We start from the raw sequence: 26,670 nt of genomic DNA on the forward strand, positions 1-26,670 counted from the left end.
GGTCCCTCCTTCTCCCCTGTCTTCCTCTGTGACAAAGTGAGCTAAGCCTGAGCTTGTCAGCCTTCCTGATTTTCTCAAAGCATCTTGTCTGTAACGATGAGGCACCTGAGGGAGGACCATAGCGATGGCAAGAGCAGACCCTGGGTCATTTTTTAAGTGCCTTATGCGGAGTAGCGCATCCTCGCAGTGACCCTGTAAGTAGGCACTGTTCTTCTCTTACTCCCATTTTACAGACCAGGAAACTGAGGGTCCATGTCACATAAACAGCAGAGGATTTAAACCAATTCCAGGGCCTACATCTTTAATGCTCCCATAGAGAGAATTTCTTGCTTGTCGGTGCTTCAGTCTTGTTGGAAAAACTCTTTAGTTTGCACACGGAGGGAAGAGGGAGGAAGGTGAGCAGGACAGTGTGGGCGCGGGCCCATCTTCTGCAGATGTTGTCCCCTCTCTGGGTGCTTCCTAACAGTTAACATCTGTTTAGCAAGAATCCGCCATGGGCCAGGCGCTGTGCCAAACCCGCTGCATGCCCGAGTTTGTCTCCCTTCCCTGCAGCCTCTTCAAGCCTACCAGTGTTAATTCCCATTTTACAGTGGGGAAACTGAGGCACACCGAGTTTAAGTGAACCTGCCCAGGGTCACCCTGTCTATTTAGAGGTGACCTACAAACCTGGGAAAATCGCAAAGGGCCTGTACATTTTTTAAAGGCAGAGGGCTGGGTTTCTCCCGGTTACCCTTCTGATGCAGTCCCAAGGCAGGGACAGGAACCCACCACCACGTCTCTGACCCTTGGGCCAGCACTTCGCAAATGTGAATGTGCCCGTGAACCCTATGGAGATGTTGTTACCATGCAGATTCTGTTTCAGCAGGTCAGGGTGAGATTTTGCATTTCTGCTGAGCTCCCAGGTGATGCTAGGCTGCCGGGCCAGGGTCCACACTTTGAATAATAAGGCCTCAGACCTCAGCGGAGCTGACACGGCCTGCCCACACGGGTGGGTTTGCCTGTCGTCCACGGGAGTGCCGTTGTTTATAAAAATTCATTGTTGGTTTGCTTGATCATGCGTTCTGTTTTCCAAATCTCGTGCTTTTGAAGCCCCCATCAAGCTTTGCTCTGCAGGAGGGTTGAGCATGCTGTTGATTTGCAAAGGTGCTGATTGCTGCAAATGGATGCACCGTCAGCCACCCCAGAGTCTCCTCGGTTCACCCGGGACAAGTCCTGGCTGGCAGCGGGCACAGGTGGTGTTGAAATCCAGGCTGGAGAATGTCCACGCTGCGAGTCTCTGGTTTGCCCGTTAGTGTAATGAGGTTTTAATTTGATGGTAGATTTACCATCAACATGCAGATCCCTTTATGCCAATATTTATGTTATTTTGATGGTTGACTTTGACTATATGAAGAGCTGCCATTAGAGTCGTGGGTATTTAGCGAGAAAGCTGCTGCCACTACAACATCCGAGTGGATGAGGCTGAGCTGGATAACAAGAATTAGGCCATGTAGGTCATTAGCCAGATAGCAGCCAGACCTCCTTTCGGTTAATGTTCAGATTGGCTGGATAATCTGGACATATTCTGCCCCTCAACCCCCAACACGCACTTGCTCGCTTTCTCTCTCTCTCTCTCTCTTTCTTTCTCACTCACTCACACACAAACACACACACACAAACTACTGTGATCACCTGATGTGAATAACACTGTCACAGGCCATCAAAGAGTTTTCAATCAGCTGAAATATACAAGCCTCAGCTCACAAAGACGCTAGGTTCTACGTAATAGGGTGTGTCTTGCCCTGTAGCAGTGGGAGGGCCGGGTGGTGCTGGAGACAGCCCCGGAGGCTGGCGGGGATACTGCCGCACCCCTCAGCTTACCCACCTCTGCAGTAGCAAAATTACCCAGGATGGTGTTTGTTCCATCTGAGAAAGGAATCTTTTGCATTGATGTCCAAGAGGGGAACGTAGTCATGTCTACTGACAGTGGCCTCCTGGGTTCTCTGAGTCCACCACCTTGTCCTGAATCATCCAAGGTTTGAAGCTTGGGCATCTTCAGCGGGAGGCTCCAGAGGAAACTGAAGCTTTATTAACCTCAAGGCAGAGACAAGAATGGAAGTGGCTTGGATAAGGAGCTGGATGGTTGATGATGTGTCAGATTGAGATTTCTGGTGGGCTCCCAGTTGGCAACATGGTATCTGGAGAGAGCATGGGGACCGTTCATTGAACCAGTGAGGAGCACCCACGTGGATTAGGCATGGGGAGGATGAGTGGAGAATAAAGCACACTCCATGTCCTCGGGGAGCTCACCGTCCAGTGGAGAAACAGACCCAGCACCAGTGGGGTCTGTTCAAGCATGGGGTATGTGTTGGGGGATTGCAGGGGCCCTGTCTGTAGGAGCCAAGGGAGCAACATTTGAGCTGAATCTCATTCTAAGGAGATTTCTGGGTGAAAGGGAGAGCCCTATATTCCAACCATGAGCAAAAAGTACAGGGTCAGCAAAGGTCCTCTGTTGAGTAGCCCATTGGAAGCACCTTCCTTGCTGATGTCCCCTTTTACAGCTTTAGAGACTGAAGCCCAGAGAGCAAAAGTGGCTGAGTTCAACAACCGTGGGGGAGGCTTCACAGAAGAGAGCTGTTTGATAAGGGTCTCGAAAGATGCATAGGATTTTGCCTGGTGTAGGAGAGGAGGATATCCAGACTCAAGTTGCAAAGGGGTGGGAGAGAAATCTAGGTAGAGGGAATGAGTGTGCAGAAGTGTAAAGGCGACTTCAGGAAATGATGAGCAAGCATGATTTTTCAAAGGCCACAGTCCTTCCTAGGAACTGAGCATGGGCTGGAACCCATGTTTGGGTGCTGTAGACACCTTGACCTCTTGTATTGGATTCTGGACCTCATCTCCTCTCTTTTGGAAGAACTCCTTGGATCTAGCTTACCTTCTACTTTCCCTGACCTCTGATCTCTCCTTCTGCCCCATTTGGTGACTCGAAGCAAAACAGAATCGCCAGTGTCTTTGCTCTGACCCAGTGGCACCTTCAGCTTCCCATTTCTGGATCTGATTTATATACAAATAAATCAGAAAGGGAGGCCTTCCAAGTTACTGGCACACAACATTAGGCAGGGAAATGAGCAAATGCACCAGGAAACAGGTATGGTAGAAACCAGACTCCATTTGTATAGTCATTAGTTGGTATTAACACTGTGCCCTAATTGTGTTTCCCTGAGCAGAGGCACAGAATTCTTAATGATTGGAAAGATCTAAAGGAGGCTTATTATCTCCAAGCTCCACTCCGGTGGGGCATTCGCCTTGCGTAGGGAGGCAGCCTACGTGTTCCTGAGGTAATGGAATGCTCCTACAGTATCGAGAGCATTAAAAGGTTGGCAGAGCAAATGTCTGCAGGCACCCTGCTCTTCTTCCTTGACACGAGACTCTCAGGCACATAGACTCTTTGCTCTTGTTACAAAGAAGCGAGAAACGGACTTCCTTCTTGGTTGGATTACATCTTTCACAGAAGTTTGCTAAATGTGTCAGCAAGTGTAGCTCTTCTCCCAGGGGCAGAGACCTGCCAGTGATTTGAGAACATTAAGGCTTTATAGGATGTTGCAAGAAATTCCATTTGCCTGAAAGATTCTTGCAAGATTTCTGTTACAAGGTTTCTTAGAACTGCATTCAACCTATATATACACGCGTTGGGCCCATTGGGCGGCTGTCCATGGTGCTGACCGTCCCGTAGTCCTACCTAAAAACCCCAGAACTGCAGACAAACCAGCTTCTCCCAGGGCTCAGCACATTTTCCTCTTGTTTTTTGTTTTCTGTCTTGGTGGAAGTATTATGAAGTATTATTAGGGTAGAAGTATTACATGATCGTGGGGAAAAAAATAGATCCTTGACTTAGGGTCCACAATTTACAGTGTATTTTGTGTACTGTGAGTTTGGCAACTTGTTGTCTTTGAAAGTTAGAAGGGGAGTTTTGTGTTGTGCTTGTGTTATGCTCATTGATAACTCCATTCCAACCATTTCTGCCAAGGGGAGCAGCAGATGATCGTCTTAAGTCACGCTGGCTGGAGGGACTATCCGTAGCTCCTCCTTTGCCACTTCTGGAGGTCTCTCCTTCCCCTTGATATGTGCCCGGGACCCCTGCATTTTATAATTTATAAGGGGCCTTAGGAGTTCTGCTGTGTAGGTTCAAGGAGATGATAGCTAGAAAAATTTTTTTCTGCATCACGATGGGGAGGAATTGGTTTGCTCTTATCCCTTCGGCAAAGTCCACAAAGGCTATGATAGGGACAATGTAGGTCTTGAACTCAGACAGACCTTGTTTCTATCCCAGCTATCTCACTTACTTGCCATGTTGCCTTTGGCCAGGCTGCTGACTCTCTGAGCCTCAAGTGGCCCATCTATAAAATGGGGACAATTCCAACGTTTAAAGGTGGCTGTGACCACCAAGCGAGATAAAATCGAGAAAACACCTAGCACAGCGTTATCGAGCAGTTGTGATGCCCCTTTCTTCCTCAAATGAAAACTCTTCAGTGCACTCCAAGCAGCACCCTTCATGCTATCTGAATTTGCAACAGCCCATAGGAGCCTTTGGTGATGCCTAAAAATAGCTGGTTTGAATTCTCGGACAGTTAGGCTCTTTGTGTAATCTCTCTCTGGTTATAGGTAGCCGTTAACAGCTCCCAGCTCACTGCCTTCCCTCCTCGCTGGCATCTTTAATGCAGTAGAGCCTGGCCTAATTACCCAGGGGGTGGTGGCCTCTTTCAAACCAAGGGGAACTCTTCCACACCTGCCTTTAAGCTGACGCCTGGTGACATGTACCTCATTTTTGCGAAGCCCCAGAACAAAGAGATGGTAGGGCTTCAGAGACACTTGCAGCTGGTTCCGGCTGTTCTTCATCTGTCCCCAGCAAAGAGAGTTGCCAAACAGTTGCTCTGCTCACCTCTTGCTAGTAAAAGCCTCAAGCTGCCGAGGTCACGCACCATCCCAGCTGGCCCGGCAATGAAGAGCTGACATGATCAGAATGTGGGGCATGGGCTTTTGTGATGCCTGGACTCCCACTGCGGGGCCTGAGAGGGTTTCTGGGAAATTCAGGGGGCTGGTGTGGGGTCTCTGGAGCCCCCAGCCCTGTGAGAATCTGGCAGGCCTCCCGCAGAATGGCAGGGGGGTGGGAAACCAAGATGAGATGGTAAGCAGGTTGGGGGTCACATCCCAACTCTGCTCCCCACTAGCTGTGATGACCTGGAAAAGCCACTGAATTCGCATGACGTCTCAGAGTCCCCACCTGCAAAACAGGATAATAGTCCGGCCAGCCTCGCGGATCGCTGTGAGCGTTAACTGGGATACAGTACGTGTAACGTGCAACACTAGTGACGTAGAGCGAACAGCTGATGTTCTGTTGGTCTTTAGTGTTGGTCACGAGGAAGACGCTACCCAGGGTCACTGCCATTTTCCAGAGGCTGGACACTGCACAGCTCCTGGCGCACTGTTCTCACAGACTGCAGGCTGGGAAGAGCAATGGCCCTGAACTCCATGGGGGGGATTTCCCTTGTGGATTAAAAATGCTTCAAGATCCAAAGACATTTTAAGCTGGGTTCCCCAGAGGCAAGGCTGTGACCCTTGGTTTGCTCGGGAAGCCAGCCGAGGATGCACTTGTAGTGGAAAGACGAGGTGAGACAAGGGAGGGAGCCCTTACAAGCTCCTTTACAAAGCGGATCACCACTGAGGACAGCAAAAGTTTAATCCCGCTGCAGAGCTCTGGGAGACGGTGGGGAACGTGCTTCAGAGGTGTCCCACCGGAGGGCAGGAAGCTGAGTGTTTCCCCTCCCACACTCCCCCGTCATTGGCTGAGGGGGGCTCCTGGGGAGAGGAACCCTTTGGCAGGTCCGGCCCATTCTTCACAGGCCCTAAGACTGAGTCCTGGCTGTTTATTGTCGGTCATTGTCCGTCTGTATCAGGATAGGGAGTGCCAGGGGCTCTTTGGGGCACTGACAGTGGCTGCTGTGCAGGATCCAGCCACCTTTCACGTATCACGGACGAGCGAAGGAAAAGGGAGCTGGGAGCGATGCTGAGTCCTGCTTGGGTCTCAGTCACCGTAAATACCATGGCGTGGACTTTTACCCTCATCATGTGGTGCAGATATGATCCCCGTTTACAGATGGGGAAACCGAGTCTCGGGAGGTGAAGACCTCTGCCCAAGGACACACAGCTTAGTCAGTATCTGGCCCAGGTCTGTCTGAATTTAAAACCAGTTCCCTTTCTGCTGGGCACCAGGGCTTTTTGCAAACAGGAAGGCGTCTACCCACTGCCGTGGAAGTGGAAAATTCTGTCACAGAAGCGTGTTAGGATGGTCAAGGGACCCAGGCTGGCCAGCTCTCCTTCATTTGCCGACATACGTAGTGAGAGGGTCTCTCCTGGGGAGATCCAGGTGGCCCGTTTTATAGATGGCGGAACTGAGAGTGGTGGGAGAGGCCTTGGCCATCATGGGTATTCTCCATGTTCCAATCGCCAAAGCATGCTTTCCAGATCCCTGGGAGCCCCACCTTTCGGCCAGACATCACGAAGCCCCCAGTGACCAGGTGGTTTCCCCAGAAAGTGGAATGGGCAGGACTTTAGGAAGACCCCACACCCAACAGGTCAGCTGCTCCTGGAACCGCCTTCCCACACCGGGTCCCCCCCTCCCCTGCCCCTAGCTCACACTTTGCCCAAAGAGAGACTCACACCACTGCCTCCGATCCCATCTAGCTCCTTCGTTCTCTGAAAACCTCACCTTATTTGCTCTTCAGAGCATTCAGCTCTGTAAGCTGGGAGGGTCAGGGACTCATTAGCAAATGCTTAAATGTCAAAGGGAGACGACCTCAGTGGGGCTGGGCTGACAGAATCTTCCTCCCTCTTCCCACCCTCGGAGTCAGGCTGCCTGAAGACAGCCTGGCGTCTCGGTGTCCAGGCCAGGGGGAGGAAGTCACATGGAGAGATGGCAGGGAAGAGATTCAACTTCTTCTCCACCTGCTTTTCCTTTTAAGTCTAAGGGCGGGCAGCAAGGAGACGGTCCACAGACCTTCGTCAGTTCCAGTGAAGTACTGTGGCTTTCAGGTGTGGGGCCAGACTGGACAGCCTCTTCCGGAGCCCCTGGGTCAGGGCCAAGCCCCTCAAGAGCCCCTGCAGGTGCATGCTGATATGGCCCCGTCAGCAGCTGAAGTCCCAGACATAGGCATTGGGCTGGGGTGATGGAGGGCAGAGCATTTGACCAGGGGGGTCCAGATGCATGTGTGGGCTCGCAGGACCCTGAGTGATGCCCCAGTGACCTCAGTTACTCACATCTGCAAGAGGATGCAGGGGTGACCCCAGAGACCACTGTGGGTGGACATCAGCTCTCACATGCCCATGGGGAGAGACACACTGCTGTCCAGAGACTTGTCTGTCAGGTCCCGTGATACACAGGACCCAGACAGATACCAGTAGTGCCTGGCTGTGAGCTCCAGGGGGGATGGTCCCCATGCTCTCAGCATCCTGGGGAGGGACTTCTTCTGGGCTGGGCTCCGGGAGAGAGACCTGCCCCCTCCTGTTCCTCTTTCTTGCATGGTGCACTGGGTAAACAGACCTATCTGCCGGAACCTAGGTGCTGGCTGTTCAGGGGACTTTTGGGAATGCCTAGCCCCTGGTGGCATTGAGCCTGTCTGGTGGGAGGTTGGCTGAGGCTCGGCCTGGCCTTCTGCTAGGAGAGACAGAGCCCTCTTCTTAGCTATGTGGTTGCCAGGCAACACCTGAGAGATCACCTTTCCACCCCATGGTGGAGGTCCTACTCCCAGCCCCAGTCTGCCACCCTTGACCCCTTTTTTTTTTTATTTAAAGATTTTATTTATTTATTCAACAGAGATAGAGACAGCCAGCGAGAGAGGGAACACAAGCAGGGGGAGTGGGAGAGGAAGAAGCAGGCTCATAGTGGAGGAGCCTGATGTGGGGCTCGATCCCATAACGCCGGGATCACACCCTGAGCTGAAGGCAGACGTTTAACCTTTGTGCCACCCAGGCGCCCCCACCCTTGACCCCTTCTAACACAACGCTGCCTTCCCCTGCACGGTCTCAGGGGAGTGGTAGGGGAGTTCAGGAGGCAACCACATAAAGGGAAGGAGGTGATGGACTTCAGATCTCTACAGTATCCCCAGGCCTGCCCTAGGCCCAAAGGGGCCTCCCTGAGCCTCAACCCCCGGAATGATTTCCCGTAGCAACCCTCCCGGCCTCGGCCATGACCCAGCGGGGTATAGGATGGTCTCTTGAATAGAATCCCGGTGGGAAAGAGGAAGGTTAATAATTCGAATATGGTTTTGGAGACTCAGAGTCAAGAGCTGGGCGTTTTTTCTTGGTACTTAAAGAAAATCTGACTCCAGTGTCAAGACGTCCCACAGTGACGGCTTTGACTTTGTGAATGATTGTGGTCAAAGTGGAGTGAGTGTGAAGGGCAGGAGGGACCAAACAGGGGTCACAGTGTGTTCTGCAAAGGCTAATACGAGGTCTGGGGGGGGGAGTGGAGGCTGCTTAAAGTGGGACAGCCCAGAGTGTGTGAGGCCTTGGAGCTCAGACATGCGTGGGTTCAGAATCCAGAAGCCTCTCCTTGTCAGCTGTGTGCCCTTGGGCAAGTCGCTCTCCTCCTCTGAGCCTCAGTTTCCCCTTCTGTATAATGGGGAGCATGAGACCTTTGTTGTAGGGCTGGCACCCAGAGAGCAGCCGATAAGACCACCCAGAGTGGAGGACGTGTCTCCCTCCGATTCCAGAATCAGCCGTGCCTTTTCTACGCTGGCTGACTTGTGTCAGGGGGTTTCAGCCTTCTGAGCCTTGTTTCTGCATCCGTACAAATAGGGATATGCATACCACCAAGGTCATGCGAGTGCTGAACAAGGCCACACGTGGGAGCGGCTCAGCCGGTTTCCCGGCAGACGGCAGCGTGGCCGGTACTCGGGAGTCACGGTGATACCTGCCGTACATCGATCTTCCTGTAAGCACCCGATCGTCGTAACAGCATCGTTCCTATTGGAAGAAGCAGGAACTTGGGAGACAGAGAGACCTGGCTTCGTTTCACTCTATCCCTGGACAGCTTGGTGATGCTGGAAGGCAGAGAGACTCCTTGAGTCCCCGGCCCCCCATCCCCCCAAAATGGGGGGAGCCGCAGCATGTACCCCGGGGACTGCTGGGAAGACGAAGTGGAGGCCAGGCACCCGGCATGGAGTCTGGCATCAGCGGGGGCTCAATCAGTGGTAGCAAGAGTTGAAGAGAGAAGGCAAGCTCCCTGCTTTAGAAGCAAGGCAGTGTCTCTCTGCCCTGGGACCAGAGTGGGCCTCCAGCTAATGGAGTTTTCCGGTTAAGTGAGGGTCCGCACGCCTGTGTTGGGCGTCCCATCTCGTAGCCATGAATCTTCAGCTCAAATGCCGACTCCCTCCCTGGCCTCACCTTGGATGGCACGTTTCTCTGAGCATCATCGAATCTTCCTCAGGGTGACTGATGACTTTCTAGGGCTTCCCTCTGAGCACCCTGGGCCACGGGCTGGGACACTAGTGGCATTTGGGGTTTGACGGTTCCTCCCTTGGGGGGGGTGGAGTGCTGCCCTATACAGAAGAGAATCTGTGTCGTCTGTCCACCTCTCTGCTATTTATACGTGGGGAAACTGAGGCCTGGGGGACCTCAGCACCCTGACCACCCCCAGCTACTACAGCCACCGCCAGGTCCCTCACCAGCCTGGAGCAATGGCTGAGGACAGCGGGGGAGAGAGGACTGGATGGTGTGAGCCTACGGCGTGCTCTGGAAATTAGCCGTTTACGCAAATTCCAGATGTCTTCTCAGTTTGCTAGGTTTGCCTCTGCCAGGAGCGACTTCGGGCTACTGGGTGCCAGGTGGTAGAAATAATCCCTAGGGTGACAGCTGACATTTAAAACCATTGCTCCCAAACTCTCTCCCTACCCCTCCTCCACCATCCTTCTGCCCCGGGAGCAATTCCACGTCCTTTCCCCTGCACACAAACGTCAACGTACGTGTGGGTCCCAGCTGGTTGGTTCGATGCTGCAGACAGACCCGGAGACGGACAGAGATGGAGGGACATGGTTTTTGCAACTTGCTTCCTTTTATCCCAAAGGCTGACATTTTGTTTCTGAGATGTTCTTGCCAACAGTGGGGTCCTTAGGTTTGCCCCGTAACCTCCCTGTCTGAGCCCTACTTCTCTCAGCTGCACAACCAGAGTTTACTCCAGACCTCGCAGAGTTTTCCAGAAAGGGCAGTGAGATGATGTCAGTAAAGTTCCCAGCAGAGTAGATCACACGTGGTAGGCACTCAGTAAATGACACCTATTTCTGTGCTTCTGGTTTTGATCTGAGCTGTGTGAACGGCGTCCTTGGTTTTATGTGACAGCTGTGTTCTGGAAAGGTTCATGCAACTCCAGTTTGAGAACAGCTGACCTCAATTTTAAATGGGCATCATGAGCCTTTTGATAAATTTGACAGGGGCATTTAAAAAAATTTTTTTAAAAGATTTATTTATTTCAGAGAGAGAGTGAGTGAGCATGGCGGGAGGTACAGAGGGAGAGAGAGAATCCCAAGCAGACTCTGTGCTGATCGCGGAGCCTGACACAGGGCTCGATCTCACGAAACTGAGATCACGAACTGAGCTCCGATCAAGAGTCTGATGCTTAACTGACCGAGCCGCCCAGGCGCCCCTACAAAAAATCTTTTTAAAAGATTTATTTATTAGAGGGTGGGGGAGAGAGAGAGCCAGCAAGAGACCGAGCACAAGCAGGGGGAGTGGCAGAGGGAGAAGCTGATTCCCTGCTGAGCAGGAGCCCGATGGGGGACTCGATCCCAAGCCCCCGGGATCATGACCTGAGCTGAAGGCAGACACTTCACCGATTCAGACACCCAGGGGCCCCTGGTTTTTTTTTTTTTTAAACTTGTCTTAATTACATTAAAAATACATATTCACTGTAGAAAAAGCTAGAAAAGGTTTTAAAAAGATGGAAATAAAAATTGCCTGTAATGCTGCTCTATTAGCGTTCTCCAGAGAAACAGAGCGTGTAGGAGTTACATATATGTTAGAAGATTTATTTAAGGAGTTGGCTCATGCAGTTGTGGAAGCTGGCAAGCCTGAGATGTGTAGGGCAGACCAGCAGGCTGGGAACTCAGATCGCAGTTAATGCTGCAGCCTTGAGGCAGAATTCCTTCTGCTCTGGGAAACCTCAGGTTTTGCTCGGGAGGCCTTCCACTGATTGGACGAGGCCCACCCACGTGCTGAAGGGTGATCTCCTGTAACTCTCCCTAAAGTCCAGTAAGTATAACTGTTAGTCACATCTACAAAATAACCTTCACGGCCACACCTAGACGTAGGTTTGATCAAACAACAGGGCGCCGTAGCCTAGCCATGTTGCCCTAAAGCCACCATCATGGGGCGCCTGGGTAGTTCACTCAGTTAAAGCGTCTGCCTTCGGCTCAGGTCATGATCTTGGGGTCGTGGGATGGAGCCCGTTGTCGGGCTCCCTGCTCAGTGGGAAATCTGCGTCCCCCACTCTCCCTCTGTAACTCCCCAGTTCTTGTTCTCTCTCTCAAATAAATAAATAAAATCTTTAAAAAACAACAACAAAAGCAACCCTCACGCTTGCTCTTCAGAGATGACCGTGGTTATCAACGTGTTAGTCTAGGTCCTTCTAGAGATTAATATTGAGAGAGAATTTTTATATAAAATTGATATCATATGGGGAGTTTCATAGTCTCAGTTTATATTTAACCTCTTGAACACATCCTCTCTCTATGGTACCGCTGAATAGCATTTGCTCTTGATGGGGGCACAGAGCCCCATTGTCCTGTCACTCCGCACTTTATCTGTCCAGCATTTCGTCATTGGACACCTAGGCTGTTCCCGTCTTTCACGCATTGCTATAAATAAATGCCATCTTGAACATCCTTATTCATAAATCTTGGGGTACACCCAGAGCAGGTGCCACAGGGGCCCACCCAAACCCCCTTTCCCTGGGTGACTGTGGGCGGCCAGTGGTTCACACCTGCCCCCTGGAGTGAAAATGACCGCTGGCCCAAGAGGAGCAGACCCTCTAGGACCTAATGTCCCACAGCCAAGAACTGATGTGCTGGCGGGGGTGGGGGGGACACAGGGCCAGGGCCGGGCCCCGTTCCTTGCAGTGGGACCGACCGTGGGACAGCTCATCCCCTAGGCTCGGGGTGGAACCTAGCCCCCGAGGTCACATGCTCGCTTAGCTCCTGCCCTGTCCTGCTCCCCGCCCCGGTCCCCTCCTGAGAGTGCATCTCAGTCCAACACCATCTCTGGTTCTGCTTCTAGTAAACCTGTCCCAAGGCAATATCTGAGTAGTGTTTTGGGGTGACTGCCGTGGCCTCCACAGATGTTCTGTCGTGTGCCTGGGGTGTTTCCCAATTCGCTTATCTTCAGGGCAGTCCCTCCCGCAGGTCGGTCCCTTGTAGCTCCTGGGTGCTCGGCACTGGTGGGCAGAGACATGTGAGGCCCAGGACTTCTCCCCAAACACCCAGGAGGGTGGGAGGGAGAGGACACTCGGTGCTGTGAGGAGGGACGGACGGGACAGCTCCCGGGACCTCACTTCCCTCGATCCTCAAACGGCCGTCTCCTGATGGCGATCGTGAAAATCCTCCGTGACATCTGTCACGTCCCTGAATAGGGGGTAACTGTTGTTGACCAGGAGGAGGCAAGACCCAGGAAGGTTGCCAAAGACAAGGGAATGATGTGCCCTGCAAGAACAGCTCAGCGACCTGGGCTGTCGACAGAGACACCAGGGCTGAGGAGAGCACTTGGAACGATTAGCTGATTAGTGTCCACTTTGGTTCACTGTGTGACCTTGGGCAAGACTCTTGCCTTCTCTGGGCTTTCATTTAAAAGCACTTTCTGGGGATGCCTGGGTGGCTCAGTGGGTGAAGCCTCTGCCTTCGGCTCAGGTCATGATCGCAGGGTCCTGGGATCGAGCCCCGCATTGGGTTCCTTGCTCCGCAGGGAGTCTGCTTCTCTCTCTCCCACTGCCCTGCCCCCCGCTGGCGCAGGTGCTCTTTCTTTCTCAAATAAATAAAATCTTTAAAAAAAAAAATAAAGTGCTTTCTGCAGAAGTGGTTCTCCCGCCGAGATCTGACTACCGCTTTTCCCTCCGGCGCTCCAGATGGAAGCGCGGTCTTCCGAGGCTGCTTCCGCAGGCCCGACAACCTCTCCCTGGCCTTGCCCGTGACGGCCGCCATGCCGAACATGTCCGTGGACAAGTGCGTGGACCTCTGCACTGAGAAGGTGAGCCCGGGGTCCTGCTCACAGAACTCCGGGGAGGGGCGGTGTGGAATGGCTGCAGGAAGGGGAGGGCTTGGCTGGAGAGGCAGCGGCCCAGCCAGGGTGCAGGGGTCACTTCTGTGATCTGTGACACGGGCAAGGGACACAGTGGTTTTATGTGATTCTAATGGGTAGAAGTTACTTGGGGTCGATTTCTTTCCCTCTGAGGAGGTGGGTTTGTTCTAATCATCAGCAGTGCTCAGGAATGAGGGTATCATTCTAACTTGGGCCCACAAGTGTGAGTGGAAGATTGGCAGGGAAAGCAAGGGCAGCCCCACTGTGGGACAGAGTTAGCTCCCCGTCACTGGAGGCATGCAAGTAGAGTCAGGGCAGGTGTGGCTTCCAGAACTTTGGGTGTTGGATTGGAATTGGACTAGATGATCTGTGGGTCCCGTCTCAGCCTGAGATCCTTCCTCCCTCACCAGTCAACTCCACAAGAATAGGGCTTGTGGCCTTGAACACTGGTGCTCTCCCAATACCCAGAGCAGGCCTAGGCACTCAGTGATGTCTGAGGAGCTCCATCCTTCTTTCAAGATGAGCTCATTACATGAGGTGCCAAAGAACTACCCCTTTGTGGTTGCCCATTTCATTCAGCTGCTTGGCTAGTATCTACCGAGAATCGACTTTGTGCCAGGCCCCTGTGCTCCGTGCTGGGAATGCAGAGCCAACCAGGTGTGGTGTCCGTCCTCATAGATGCTGGCATTTGCTGGGGGCCTGCCTTGTCGCTCCAGCCGGGTGCTCAAGCCTGTACCCCAACTCCCGAATGCCCCACCTGCTCTGAGTTGCCCTGCTTGGCTCAACCCTCACCGAGTCTCCCGGTCCACAAGCACCTCGCGGGAATGCCAGGAGGCTGTTGCTTACCGAGCACGTCCTCCCTGCAGCCATCTTCACCATGGGTCTCAGTTTACCTCTCACGTGAAGGCTTGGAGTTGAGGATTTTCAGCCCCATTTCACAGATGGCAAAACCAACGCCCAGACAGGTGAAGTCACTTGCCCGAGCTCATAGCACAAGCAAGCAGGGCTGACACCTGGGCCTGAGTCCTCATCTACACTCTGAATTTCTGAGCTACCCTAGAGAGGCTTCCAGAGCCATTCAAGGGCAGCCAGGCAACTTCGAGTCAGCAAGCATTTCCTGAGCGCTTGCTGTGCTCCTGAGAGGCATCCTGGAAGGTTAGGGGGGATGTTCTTAACATTGAGGAGGTTTGACCAGCTTTTGATCCAGCTTTCCCTCTCGGGCGGGGGTGCCCCTCCCCCATGGCAGCCCCTCCGTGGACACTCCTCAGTCCCTGATGACTCTCGGGCCTGCAGATCAGCTGCAGGTGGGACACAAACACGGGAGACAGGTCACGGGCAAAGCAGCATCACAGAGGGTCAGACTATACGCAGGACTGGAGGGAAGCAAGGGTGTGTGGGTGGAGAGGAAGGCCCCTTGCCAAGCTTCCTTCTTCCAGTTTCCTCTTATCTCCTTAGAGGTCACAGGAGAAAAACTGAGGGCCTTACGTGGGCGGGGGTACAGAGCGGCCTGTGGCATGGGCTGGAGGGGAGGAGACAGGCTCGATATGTTTCAGCTGGTAGGCCATCGGTCATGGCCCACGCAGGCCCACCTGCCTACCGGCATCTCACGCTCTCCGACTCTGCTCTGCAGCTAAGACGTAAAGTTCCTATTTAATCTGTGTTAGGAAGAAGCCGAACCGATTTTGCAAAGTTCGCTGGATTGGCCACAGAGGTGTGACCTTGGTTTATTACTGTATTATTCCTATTGGGGAGGATTCAGGGCTGCGGGTCTGCAAAGAGGCCAATCGGACGAAGGACAGCCCCCTGCCCTCCGGCTTAGACCCTTAGCCGCTCCGCAGAACCAATAAAGCAGGAGCAGCTGTGCCCCCGAAGAGCCCCGCCCATGTGGGGCTCCATATCCTCTTTGGCTTAAAAGAACCGGCTCAGACAGCTTTTCCCAAAGCGCGGGCTACGTGTCCCTCTGAGACCCGGGGATTTCAGTGGCAGGGCGCAGGATGGTGAGCGAAGCCATTTCTTCTCAGTTTCCTTTCCAGTCCTCCAGGAGGAAGCTCCGTCTCCATGCTCAGGTGTCTTTAACTCCTCTCCACCCTCCGCTAATCTCCCCTCTGCAGGAAAAGCGGGGCCCACGGGGTCTCAGAGTCTTGGCAGGCGGAATGCCTCCTTAGGAAGTAATTACATTGTTTTCCTTCTATAGTATTTGCATCTCCAGCGTGGAAATGTACCAAAGTGCTTGTTTTATTTGTCAATTATACCTTAATTAAGCTGGAAAGCAACGATAGCAGGGGAGGTACGCAAATGGGGCAAACTCGTCAAAGTGAAGTTTGGGGACCCTCGGGCTGGGGAGAGCGGTGGAGATGGGGACGTTAGGAACGCCAGCCCTGTATTGGGAGTCTAGGCAGTCCGGGGATTTAGCGACTTTGTTCCTTCCCGTCTCCCCCTCCAGGAGTACCCACTGGCGGCCCTTGCGGGCACCGCCTGCCACTGCGGGTTCCCCACCACGCGATTTCCCCTCCACGAGAGGGAGGACGAGCAGCTCTGTGCCCAGAAGTGCAGCGCGGAGGAATTTGAGAGCTGCGGGACTCCCCGTTACTTCATCGTGTACCAGACACAGGTCCAAGGTAAGCCGGGGCTCCCCCAGCAGACCCCCCGATGCTCTCCCGTGGCTTCCCTCCCAGAGGTTCCCCGGCCAGCCCAACCCATCCCATCCCGCTCGGGCTGCTCAGGCCAGAGGGCAGGGGGCAAGGGCAGGGCTGGGGAACTTGGCCTGGCTCAGCGATCCTGATGGGCAGCAGAGGCAAGGGCCCGAGGCAAGGGGTGTGGGGTTCCGGAGACCCTCGTCTCTGTCCCTCCTACTGAGCCCCCACCTTGGTGGCTCATCTCCCGGAGCGGAGGCGGTGAGATTGAGAGTGATGTCAGCTAGGCTGGAAGTGGGGGACCCGGGTGACCAACCCAGAGCTGCGGCAGGATCCTGGGCAAGTCACTTCCCCTTTCTGGGCCTCAGTTTCCCCATCTGCAAAATGCAGCTGTAGATTGTTGACCTCCAGGAGCCCTTTCAATTCTAGGATTCTGTGCGCGTATTTATAAAATCTCTTTCTCCATCTTCTGTCTTCCTCCCTTCGCTGGCGGGACCTCTGCTTCCCGCTTGGCTCCTCTCCCGTCTCTTGGGGCTGCCAGTCTGTGGTGGTGGCCGTGCTGAGGGTCTCTCGAGGATGTTCATTGGTGCCAGAGTCTGTGTTGAGTTCTTTATGCTTTCTCACTGAATCCCGCAGGCTCTCCCAGGAGGTGGGAATAATTATCACGGCCGCTTTACAGGCAGGGAACTGACACGGAACGGTTAAGGGCCTGATCTGAGGTCACACCGCTTATAAAATTTCTAGCCGCAAGCCATTTCCCCTGATCGAGGCATCACAAAGGGTGGGTGGCACTTGGAGCGGTGCTTTGCTGAGACACTCAGTCCGAAAGAAACCCCTGAAGGGTTACCCCAGTGTCTGAATATGCTGACCACCTACTATGCACTGGTCCTGTGTCCCGCCTCAGCTCGTTGAATGATATAGTAAGCCTACAATCAGGGCAACATCATCCCTGTTTTCCAGGTGGGAGAAGCAGGACTCCGGGGTTGGGAACTGGCCTTAATTGTACATGTACAAGGGTGATTTGTTTTCAGGTCTCAGACCCCAAAGCCCTTGTTAGAAAACTGCCCACAGTGCCAAGAACACTCCCCCTACCCCCTGAAGCCTGGAGACCCAATAAAACATGATTGGGCCAGACCTCCTCTTCATCTCCCAGGGACCGGGCCTCCGTGTACGGTTGGGCAAGTTGGGCACTGCACAGTCACAATGTGTAGGAAAAGTGGTGCCCGAAAGCCAGCCCGTGCTCTGCACTCTGGATAGCAGTGCCTCGACCCAGAGGAAGGGGAGGGTGCTTTTTTCTGATGGGCACAAAGGTGCTGAAAGAGCTAGTGGCAGCCCCCTCAAGAGCTTGTCTCCTGTTTGGTCCGATGGAGGTACCAGCGGCAGCCACCTGTGGCTCCTTCCGTGGCGCCTGAAGTCCTGCTAAGAGCCCAGTGAGCGGGAATCTAGTAAGTGCGGCTCTTGGCTTTGTTTACAGTCCAGTGAGGAGGGACGAACATTCGTTAGCGTTTAGGAGGTGTTGGTTACTCTGTGCAGAACCAAGTCCCCCTAGCCTAAGGGAGAGTCACGCACAGATTATTTATTCCATGACTGTGAATGGCTTTGATGTGGACGGAACAGACACTGGAGCCTTTTCAATAGCAGATAAAGAGGCCCTAATTGATGGCTTTGCTCATTCCCTGGGCCACGTCCCCAGGCCATTACTGTTCTCCAGTTTTTCCACGTCAGGTTTGCAGTCCCTCACACTGGCAAGAGCCTGGTCCATCATGACTACCCTTTATCCTGCATTTGCTGTGTGCTGAATGCTGACGTTCCTGCCGGGAACGAAATTCTCCCAACACCTCCCGTGCGCCAAGTACCGTCCAAGCCCTTGAGACCGAATTAACTCATTCAGTTCTCACCATGACCTAGGTGCGGCTGTTATTGCTATTTTATAGATGGTTTGCAATTCTACACATTTACAGATGTTCTAAAATTTGCAGGAGCTCTAAAACGACTATGTTACAACTTGGCACAGAGAGGTTGGGTAGCTGGGCCCGAGTGGCACAGCGAGGTCAGGGCAGCGCTGGGCTTCAGACCCAGGTGGTGTAGATCCTGGGCTGCGTTCTGAACCACAGCTTCCCAGTATATATTGAAAATGCTTCCCCTGAACCCTCCATTTAATCCTGTAGCCGCATCTTACAGGAGGAAATGCGTTCCGAGAGGGCCGGAGCCTTGCTCACACAGCTCGGCTATGACTGCCTTGGAGTAAGACCCAGCTCCGTCTGATTCCAAAGCTCCCAGAGCCGCACACGGTTTTGCCTCCAGCACGTGCTTTGATTCATGAAGCTTTCTCTTTGGGGGCTGAAGTCAACAAATAAACTTTCTCTTTCGGGCTGAAAACAACAGCCTTTACCTTGGAGTGGTCTTGGCCTCCCAGGCAGTATTTGAATGGAGAATACTGTTTTCTGGAGAAATTGAGGGGCCAGGTTTTTTTTTTTTCCCCCCTCCCTCCCAACATTTTATGATGGGGATAAAGATGTCAAAAAAAAAACAAAAAACAAAACTGGAGTCAACACTGTCAGCACCCATATAACACATCCCACAGACTCTATGTGTGCCAGCGTTTTGTTATATTAACTCGATCAGCCGTCCCTCTGTTTCACCATCCCTCGAGCCTTCTTATTTTTTTCATGTGTTTCATAACACCGTTGACCCTTGAGCAACACGGGGCTCAAGGGCGGTGATGACCCCCTGATGCATTGAAAAATCCACACTTAACTTTTTTTTTTTTTTTTTTTTTTTTTTTTTTTTTTTGGAAGTCCATTTAGCTTTAAGTAATCTCTGTGCTCGGCATGAGGCTCGAACTCACAAGCTGGAGATCAAGACTTGCATGTTCTTCTAGCGAAGCCAGCCAGGAGACCCCACATTTATCTCTGGACTCCCCCCAAAAACTTAACTCCTAATAGCCTGCTGTTGATCAGAAGGCATACTGCTGGGGCGCCTGGGTAGCGCAGTCGTTAAAGCGACTGCCTTCGGCTCAGGGCGTGATCCCGGGGTTCCGGGATCGAGTCCCACATCGGGCTCCTCGGCTGGGAGCCTGCTTCTTCCTCTCCCTCTCCCCTGCTGTGTTCCCTCTCTCGCTGGCTGTCTCTCTGTCACATAAANAAAAAAAAAAAAAAATTTTAAAAAAAAAAAAAAAAAAAAAAAAAAAAAAAAAGAAGGCATACTGCTAACACCAATAGTCCATTAACCTATATTTTGTATGTTACCTATATTATACCCTGTATCCCAGTAAACAAGCTAGAGAAAAGAAAATGTGGAGAAAACCTTAAGGAAACACATTCATGGTGGCGCACTGGATTTATTAAAAGAAGAAATCTGTGTGTGGTGGACACGCACGGTTCACAGGCAGGTTGTTTGAGGGCCAACTGTAAGTTGCAACCATTGTTACATGTCCGTGTACAAATCATTAGTTATAATTCAATATTTGCTATTTTTGATTTTTAAAAATTTTGATTTTTGCTATTTTTTAAAAGATTTTATTTATTTGACAGAGCGCAAGTGCGTGCACAAGCAGGGGGAGTGAGTGGCAGGCAGAGGGAGAAGCAGGCTCCCCGCTAAGCCAGGAGCCCGATGTGGGGCTCGATCCCAGGATTCTGGGATCATGACCTGAGCTTAACCAACGGAGGCCCCCAGGCACCCCGCTAATGATTTTTTTTAAGTAACATTTACATAGCGTGAAATGTACAGATTTTAAGGGTCAACTGGATTTTAAGGTCAACTGGATAATCCATACCCGTATCAAAATATAAGACCTAACCAAGAAAGTTACACACCTAGGCTTTTTCTGCAGTGTGTTTCTTTTTTTTTTTTTTTTTTTTTTTTTTTTTTAAAGATTTTATTTATTCTACAGAGATAGAGACAGCGAGAGAGGGAACACAAGCAGGGGGAGTGGGAGAGGAAGAAGCAGGCTCACAGCACAGGAGCCTGATGTGGGTCGATCCCATAACGCCGGGATCACGCCCTGAGCCGAAGGCAGACGCCTAACCGCTGTGCCACCCAGGCGCCCCTGCAGTGTGTTTCTAGGAGAACCGTTCTCCGACCTGTACTTGGCGTCAACAAAGACAAAGACCATGTTATTTTTTCCAAAGTCTGCTCTGAACAGATTGAGCCTGGGGGTGGGAAGAGCTAGGGCCCCCTGGCTGGAAGCCGCAGCACAAGGTGGTGCAGTTGATACTGCTAGTGTGTGAGCCCCATGTTAACACATCCTCCCTCCTGTGACCCTCCCGAGGGCACCACTGTTGTCAGTAGTCCCATTTTATAGGTGAGGAAACTGAGGCTCAGACCCATCATTGTTCCCAGGGCACCGGGCAAACAGGTGGCAGAATTGAAATTTCAATTTAGGAACTCAGACGTTTCCCTTGATGGGCTGTTATGACACAGTGTGGCTCATAGTAAGATCTCGGTAACGGCAGGTCCTGCAGGACAGGAGAGAGCACCCTGGGAGGAATTCTGTGAAGGGCAGGATGGGGGGTGGCGTCAGAGGCCGCATGGAGCGGAGCGGCTCTGTGCGTGGACTGGCTCTGTGCATGAGCGGGGCGGAGCCCAGAGTGGTGCCCCTGGGAGCAAGGAGCAGCAGAACGCAGAATGGCGAGTGTGGACACCTCAGCCAGAGGTGGGATGGGAATGGGGTGAGGACAGAGAGTGGTTCCTCCAAAGAGATTTTTGTAACGATGGCATGATTTTTTCATGTGTGAACACAGATATGATGGAACCAACTGGGGGGGGGATCGAGATGGGGACCCAGGCATGGGAACAGGGGACAGCCCTTGTCCCCCCCGGGAGGAGAAGGGAAGGAGGACCGTGTGGAGGGCAGGCAGTCTGGTGGGCTCAGGGGCAGGGGAACCGTGGCAGGGGAGACAGGGCTGTCTGCTGTTGGCTCAGAGTGAGGAAGCAGGGCTGGAACCCCCAATCTAGGATTCTCTCCTCTCCCACTGCAGAGTCCTTCCCTCAGCTTCCCTTGCATCTCTAGGGGTCAAAAGAAATCATGGTGCCGCCTTCACTCTGGAGGTGGGGGGTGGGGGGGGCTGCAGTGGGAGATGTTGGGGCTCTGACCACAGGGGCATCCTGAGGACTCTGAAAGCCAGAGAATCTAGAGAGCCCCAACTCATTTACACATGAGGAGGACGAAGGCTAAAAAAAAAATCTCACTTGAGCACTTTATCGTATTAACATATTACATGTATTATGTCAATCCTTACAAGATCCCTGCAAAGTAAATACTATCGTTCCCCATCGGCCCATCCATTCACCCATCCATCTATCCATTCCATCCATCCATCCGTTCCATCCATTCCATCCATCCACGATTGTATCCATCCTTCCACCCACCCATCTACACATCTGTCCGTCCATCCATCCAAGACTCACATATTATCCCTCCTCTGTGCCAGAGGATATGGAAAGTGCCAGAGAATCAGCAAAGAGCATTATCAACAAATCCTCCTTCAAGTAACAACTGAGATGAGCAACAAGGAGAGGACAGAGAGCATTCGGGAAGGATAGCCCGGGAGTAGGGAAGGCGGGCAGCGCTGATTGGGCAGGGGGCAGGGAAGGAAGGCGTCTGGCTGGCAAAGGCAGGTGGGAGGCAGCGAAGGCTCCTACTACCCCGGGGGGTGCTGCTGGGTCAGGAAGGAGCAGAGCACAGCTAGGAAGTGAAGGCACCCCAGAGGCTGGCAGGCGGGTGGGAGGGATGAGCCTGGGAGGGTGCGCGAGCCGGGCCACACCGGGTGTGGGGGCCAAGGCCGAGGTCAGAACCCTGGACCGGACCCCTTGTAGGTGGATGCCATTGGAGGGTTTTCATCTCGAGAAAAGGATGGTTGGGGGGAGGGGTATGAGAAAGTGGTTCCCCATGCTAGGGGGGAAACTGAGGCAGGAGAGAAGACGCTTCCTCCTAGCCGACATTCACTGAATCCCTGCTGTGTGATCATCCCTTCTCATCCATGATCTCATTCAACCCTTACGTCAACCCTGCCACGAGGAACTGTTTTTCTCCTTTTCACGAGGGGGAAGTGGGCCCAGGAGGAGTCCCGGCGCATGCCCTGGGCCGCATGGCTGGGAAGGGGGGGGCGCGGGACTCACACCCCGGTCCCCTCTGGTCCGGCTCCGTCCGCCCCTGCCCCTGACTGTGTCCTGCCTTTTGCAGACAACCGCTGCATGGACAGAAGGTTCCTCCCAGCCAAGTCCAAGCAGCTCGTCGCCCTGGCCAGCTTCCCCGGCGCCGGCAACACGTGGGCCCGCCACCTCATCGAGCTGGCCACGGGCGTTTACACGGGGAGCTACTATTTTGACGGCTCTCTCTACAACAAAGGTGAGGCGGCCGGGGGCGGGGAGCAGAGAGGACCCATGGGGCGGGGCGGGGAAAGCCTTCCTGAGGACCTACTGTGTGCCTCTCAGCTCACTGGGCACGGCTGCTAAGCCCCACTGTGTGCTTGGCAGCCTGGCTCCGCCGCGTCTGTTCAGTAATGGACATATATCGAGCACCTACTGTGCGCGTGCTACCTTCTCTCTCTGGTTAGGGCACCGCACACGTTTCTTGAGCACCTACTCTGTGCAGGTCCCTCCCCACGTTTATTGACCAGCACCTCTATGCTGTACACGGGGGGGGGAGGGGGGACTAGGTTCATCTGGGGGGACATTTACTGAGCACCTGCTATGCATCAGGCATCTTATCGACCTCGAAGCCAGGGGTATCTTTTGTGTGGGTGCTTTACTTTCCTTCTGCTCACAGAGGTTTACCGAGCACTGCTGTGTTCCGGACGCACTTCCTAAGTTTGGTCTCCCAGCAAGCATTTATGCAGTGCCGGCTGTGTGCAGGTGCTTCGGGTAGGTTCACGAGGCCACAGACTTCCTTGGCCGCCTGCTAGGTGCCAGGAGCTGTGCTAGGTGCTGCATTTTTAGCCCCGCACAGTAACCCTGGGACCAGCATGTGGTACCATTTCCCAGATGCAAAAACTGAGGCCTGCAGAGAAGAGGCAACTTGCTCCAAGTTACACAGACTGTTTTCAGTGGGCTGGTGAGGGATCACCCCCTAGGGTGTCCCAGTTTCAAGCCTGCATTCTTACACTTGCCATCATCCAGGCAAGAAAGCCCTGGGGATTCTTACCGGGGAACTTCAAATCGTGGGTGAAACGCCCATTGGATGTGATGCCCCCTCCCAGGTCTGGCGGGGGGATACCAGGGAAGCAGCTGTGTTTGTGAGAGGTTTTGTCTACATGTGGGGCAGCCCGTGGCTGTGGGTCTTTGTGTCTGCAAAGCAGATGAAGACCCTTTCCTGGCTGTGTGACTTTGAGCCAGTTTCTGCACCTCTCTGATCCTGTGTCATCATGCGCGAATCAGAGATCACAGTATGTACCTGGTGAGGTCATTGTGAAAGTTAACCAGTTGCTACGTGTAATACGCTTAACACAGAATAAGTGTGCGATCAATGTAGGCTGTGATTACTACGGTTTGGGGGCCAGGCACTGGCCGGGGGCAGCTGGTGTGGACATCCCTGAACCCCAGCTCAGGGAGAGCCAGGGGCGTCTCTCTCAGGGTGAGAAGTGGGAGGGAGGAAGGTCAAGAAGGATGAAAAAGGACAGGTTGAAGGATGGAGTTAGCAGGGGGTAGGGTCTGCCTTAGAATCCCGACGTTTGGTGTACTGATTAAAGTTTAGTTTCTGCTTAAGCGATCATTTATTGAGCATGTAATATGTTCGAGGCTCCAAGCGGAGGGTTTGTTATGCTTATACCAGGAGTTGAACCCACGCCTGGCTGTTAACTGTATCTATGCTTTTAACTGCTGTGTCGTGCTGCCTTTGTGGGGGTTGCTGGGAGGAACCCAGGCAGAGTCTGGAATCTCTCTGGCTTATCACCCTGGAGGGTGGCAGGGAGAAGCAGACTCAGGAGGCATCCCATGTCTGGCCCACATTCTGACCTTCCTGGGGGCTGGGGCAACAATCCTATTTATGGAATTCTAGAATGTTAAGGGGTCCTCTTTCAGGATCATCAGTCCAGGGATGCAAAGTGGTTTCATCTCCTGTCCATTCCAATGAATCCCTGTTTCAGGTTGATGTGTTAAGAAGGATTCTAAGGTTCTCTTGTCTTTCAGAAACAAAGTGCCTTAATCTGGTAGTGATGCCTGTTGAGGGAGTGGAAGGGGGGATGGTGGGCTACATGCCTGATATTACCACCTCTGATCTAACTGAACCTCCTAACTTCAGGCAGAGGGAAACGGAAGCTTAGGATGGAGTCAGGCAATTAATCTTCAGACTGAACTCTTGTTAGTTACCAGGTATGGGACCTTGGGCAAGATTTGTTTATTTCTCTGAGGTTCAGTTTCTTCATTTATAATATAGGGATGTCAATACTGAATGCACAGTGGTTTTGAAAAAAATATAAGACGATGTGTGAGGCTATGGTGTTAAAATAGCATCAGTCAGTCCTGCTAAGCCCAAGTCCGTCCCCACATCACCTTTGCAGCTGAGAGACTCTTGTCCTCAAACCCTGGTGGGTGGAGCGTGGGGGGAGGATTTGCCCCCGCTGGCTGGCCGATCTGCTGCCCCACTCGCACATCAGACTCCGGGTAGGAGGTGGTCTTTGTAGTTCGGAAACACGCTAGCCCTGTGCACGCAGCTTTGCCCTCCCTGGACCGTCAGTCCCCACCCTCACCCCATCCTGGCTCTTCTGCCTGGGAACCTGCTCCCCAAGCTTCAGATCACACCCCTTTTGCAGGATCTCTGGCAGACTCACATGTCCTCCTGCCTTATCTTGTACCCAGGGCCCTCCTTCATCGTGGTCCTTGTTACTCTAAATATGTCATGCCACTGTTACTAAGTATCGTGGGTGTTTATTGAATGTCTGCCATGGGCCCAGCTCTGGGGTGAGTGCTTTATGTATTTTGTGATTCAGTCTTGGGTGGGGGTGTGCCAAAGTGGACGGGGCTCCCCCAAGAGGAGCGGAGGGAGTCCCAGGCAGAGGCCATGGGGGTGGCCAGAGACGGGAGCAGCAGCAGCAGGAGGGGGAGACCGTGTGGTTGGTCAATGACCCAGTTCGGTGGTGTTGGGCGGTGGGAAGGGTGAGGGCTTGGGCATGTGGCACGGGAGGGGCAGCCAGGACAGGTGGGCAAAGCCCCTGAATGCACATTATCCTGGGGCCGCAGGCCGGGCAGGGAGTGGGGTGTGGACGGATTTCAGGCTAAGGAAGGTGTGCTGAGATTTGCATGTGTGAAATACCCCTCCAGCCACAGAGCTTGGATAGGATGTTCAGCTGTAGGGGACCTTGGGAAGGACACTAGGAGCCCATTGATTGGAAGGGAGGGGCCTTGGTGATGGGCCCGGAGGGGTTGGTTTCTGTAGGATGTGCTGACAATCCAGGGACTCTTGCCGACGGGAGTATTTGAGTTTCCCTCTCATCTCTGCCACTAACGAGCTGGATAACTGGGGGCACGCCCGCCTGTCCCAAAACCTCGATTTCCTCCTAACAACTTGTGTTGGGTGGGTGACCCCCAGGGCTGTCCTAGATCTGATGAGCTGCCTGGCACTTTCTCTGTAACCCTCTCTTCTCCCATCCTGACACCAGCCTGCCTCACTGCGGGCCTGCTGAGTGAAGGAGGGCTGGAGGGAGAGCATGGGTGTGTGGGTGGGTAGATGGATTCGCCCTTCCCGGAATCCAAGAGTCTGTACCACTTGATTTCTGCCTCCTTTTCCCCTTACCCAAAACATGATTTTCTTTGTGTCTGTGTCCATCTGTCTGTCTTGGTCTCCCTCTTTTTCCTCCTTTGTGTCTCTCATCTTTTTCTTCTTTTGTCTCTATGTCTGCTTCTCCCCTTCTCCATCCCCCTCCCCATCTCTGGGACCCTGCTGCCCCAAGTGCAGGCTCCAGCTCTGTGGTCTGAAAGAACCAATGGCAGGAGGGGCAAAGATGACTGCCCAGAGTTGGGCAGGGCCCTTCTCCGCTCCTGGGGGCTCATAGATGCGGCAGGGCATCGATGAGGCCGCCTCTCAGCCCCGCTGACACAGGACAAGGAGTCCTGAGGGCTGCTTCAGAATAAAGCCCATGATCCCTGGAGCCTCCAGGGTATCCATATGCAGAGCCGGGGGCGGAGGGCTTTCCTGCCCCAGTAAACTCCAGAGCATGTAGAAATGTGGAGTCTCTGCCCCCTGCCCTTCCCCGTGACGGCTTCCTTAACTGCAAAATGCACAGGCAGCTGTCATAGTTGGGGGGGGAAGGGGGAGGAGATAAATAGCTTATTCTCTCTGTGGCTCTGAACCCGCAATTTCATTTCTCCAAAGCCTTGTACCACCACCCGGCTCCTCAGAGTCTCTGAGGGTCACGTGGGTACCCCAGATGAGCTGCTAGTGTGGTGAACCCTCAAAGGAATGGGACTGAGATACTCCACACTGGGGCAATGGAGGAGCTGGGTCCTGTGTCAGGGAGGTGTGGAGAGGGGGCCCCCTGGTGGTGGAGTTCCGCAATTCCGCTCTGGCCCCTGGCTTGCATCCCTGGTTGCTCTCTAATCACCTAGAGGGCCCTCCCTGGAGGCCCGTGGAGCAACCATCCCCAGTTCCTCAGGCAAGCGGATCCCACGTGGCTTCTTAAAGCCTCCCTCTAGACACAGAACTCCTCTCTCTGGGAGGCACCGTGCCAAAGGAATTTTCTCCACCTCCCTACTCTTCCAGTGCACCCTACCGACTAACCTCTTA

General features: G+C 53.3%; 1 protein-coding gene across 3 annotated transcripts in view; it reads left to right on the top strand.

Moving 5' to 3' along the window:
- Positions 1-26,670, top strand: part of WSCD2 (WSC domain containing 2) — a 113,841-nt gene that overhangs the window by 76,115 nt on the left and 11,056 nt on the right. For all 3 annotated transcript variants that reach the window (XM_034672371.1, XM_034672370.1, XM_034672369.1), the window contains exons 5-7: positions 13,145-13,266; positions 15,761-15,935; positions 22,135-22,299. In XM_034672371.1, the coding sequence (XP_034528262.1) occupies positions 13,145-13,266; positions 15,761-15,935; positions 22,135-22,299 (462 nt within the window). The remainder of the gene's footprint in view (positions 1-13,144; positions 13,267-15,760; positions 15,936-22,134; positions 22,300-26,670) is intronic.

Source organism: Ailuropoda melanoleuca, chromosome 12 (assembly GCF_002007445.2).
Source record: "Ailuropoda melanoleuca isolate Jingjing chromosome 12, ASM200744v2, whole genome shotgun sequence".
Classification (NCBI taxonomy): domain Eukaryota; kingdom Metazoa; phylum Chordata; class Mammalia; order Carnivora; family Ursidae; genus Ailuropoda; species Ailuropoda melanoleuca.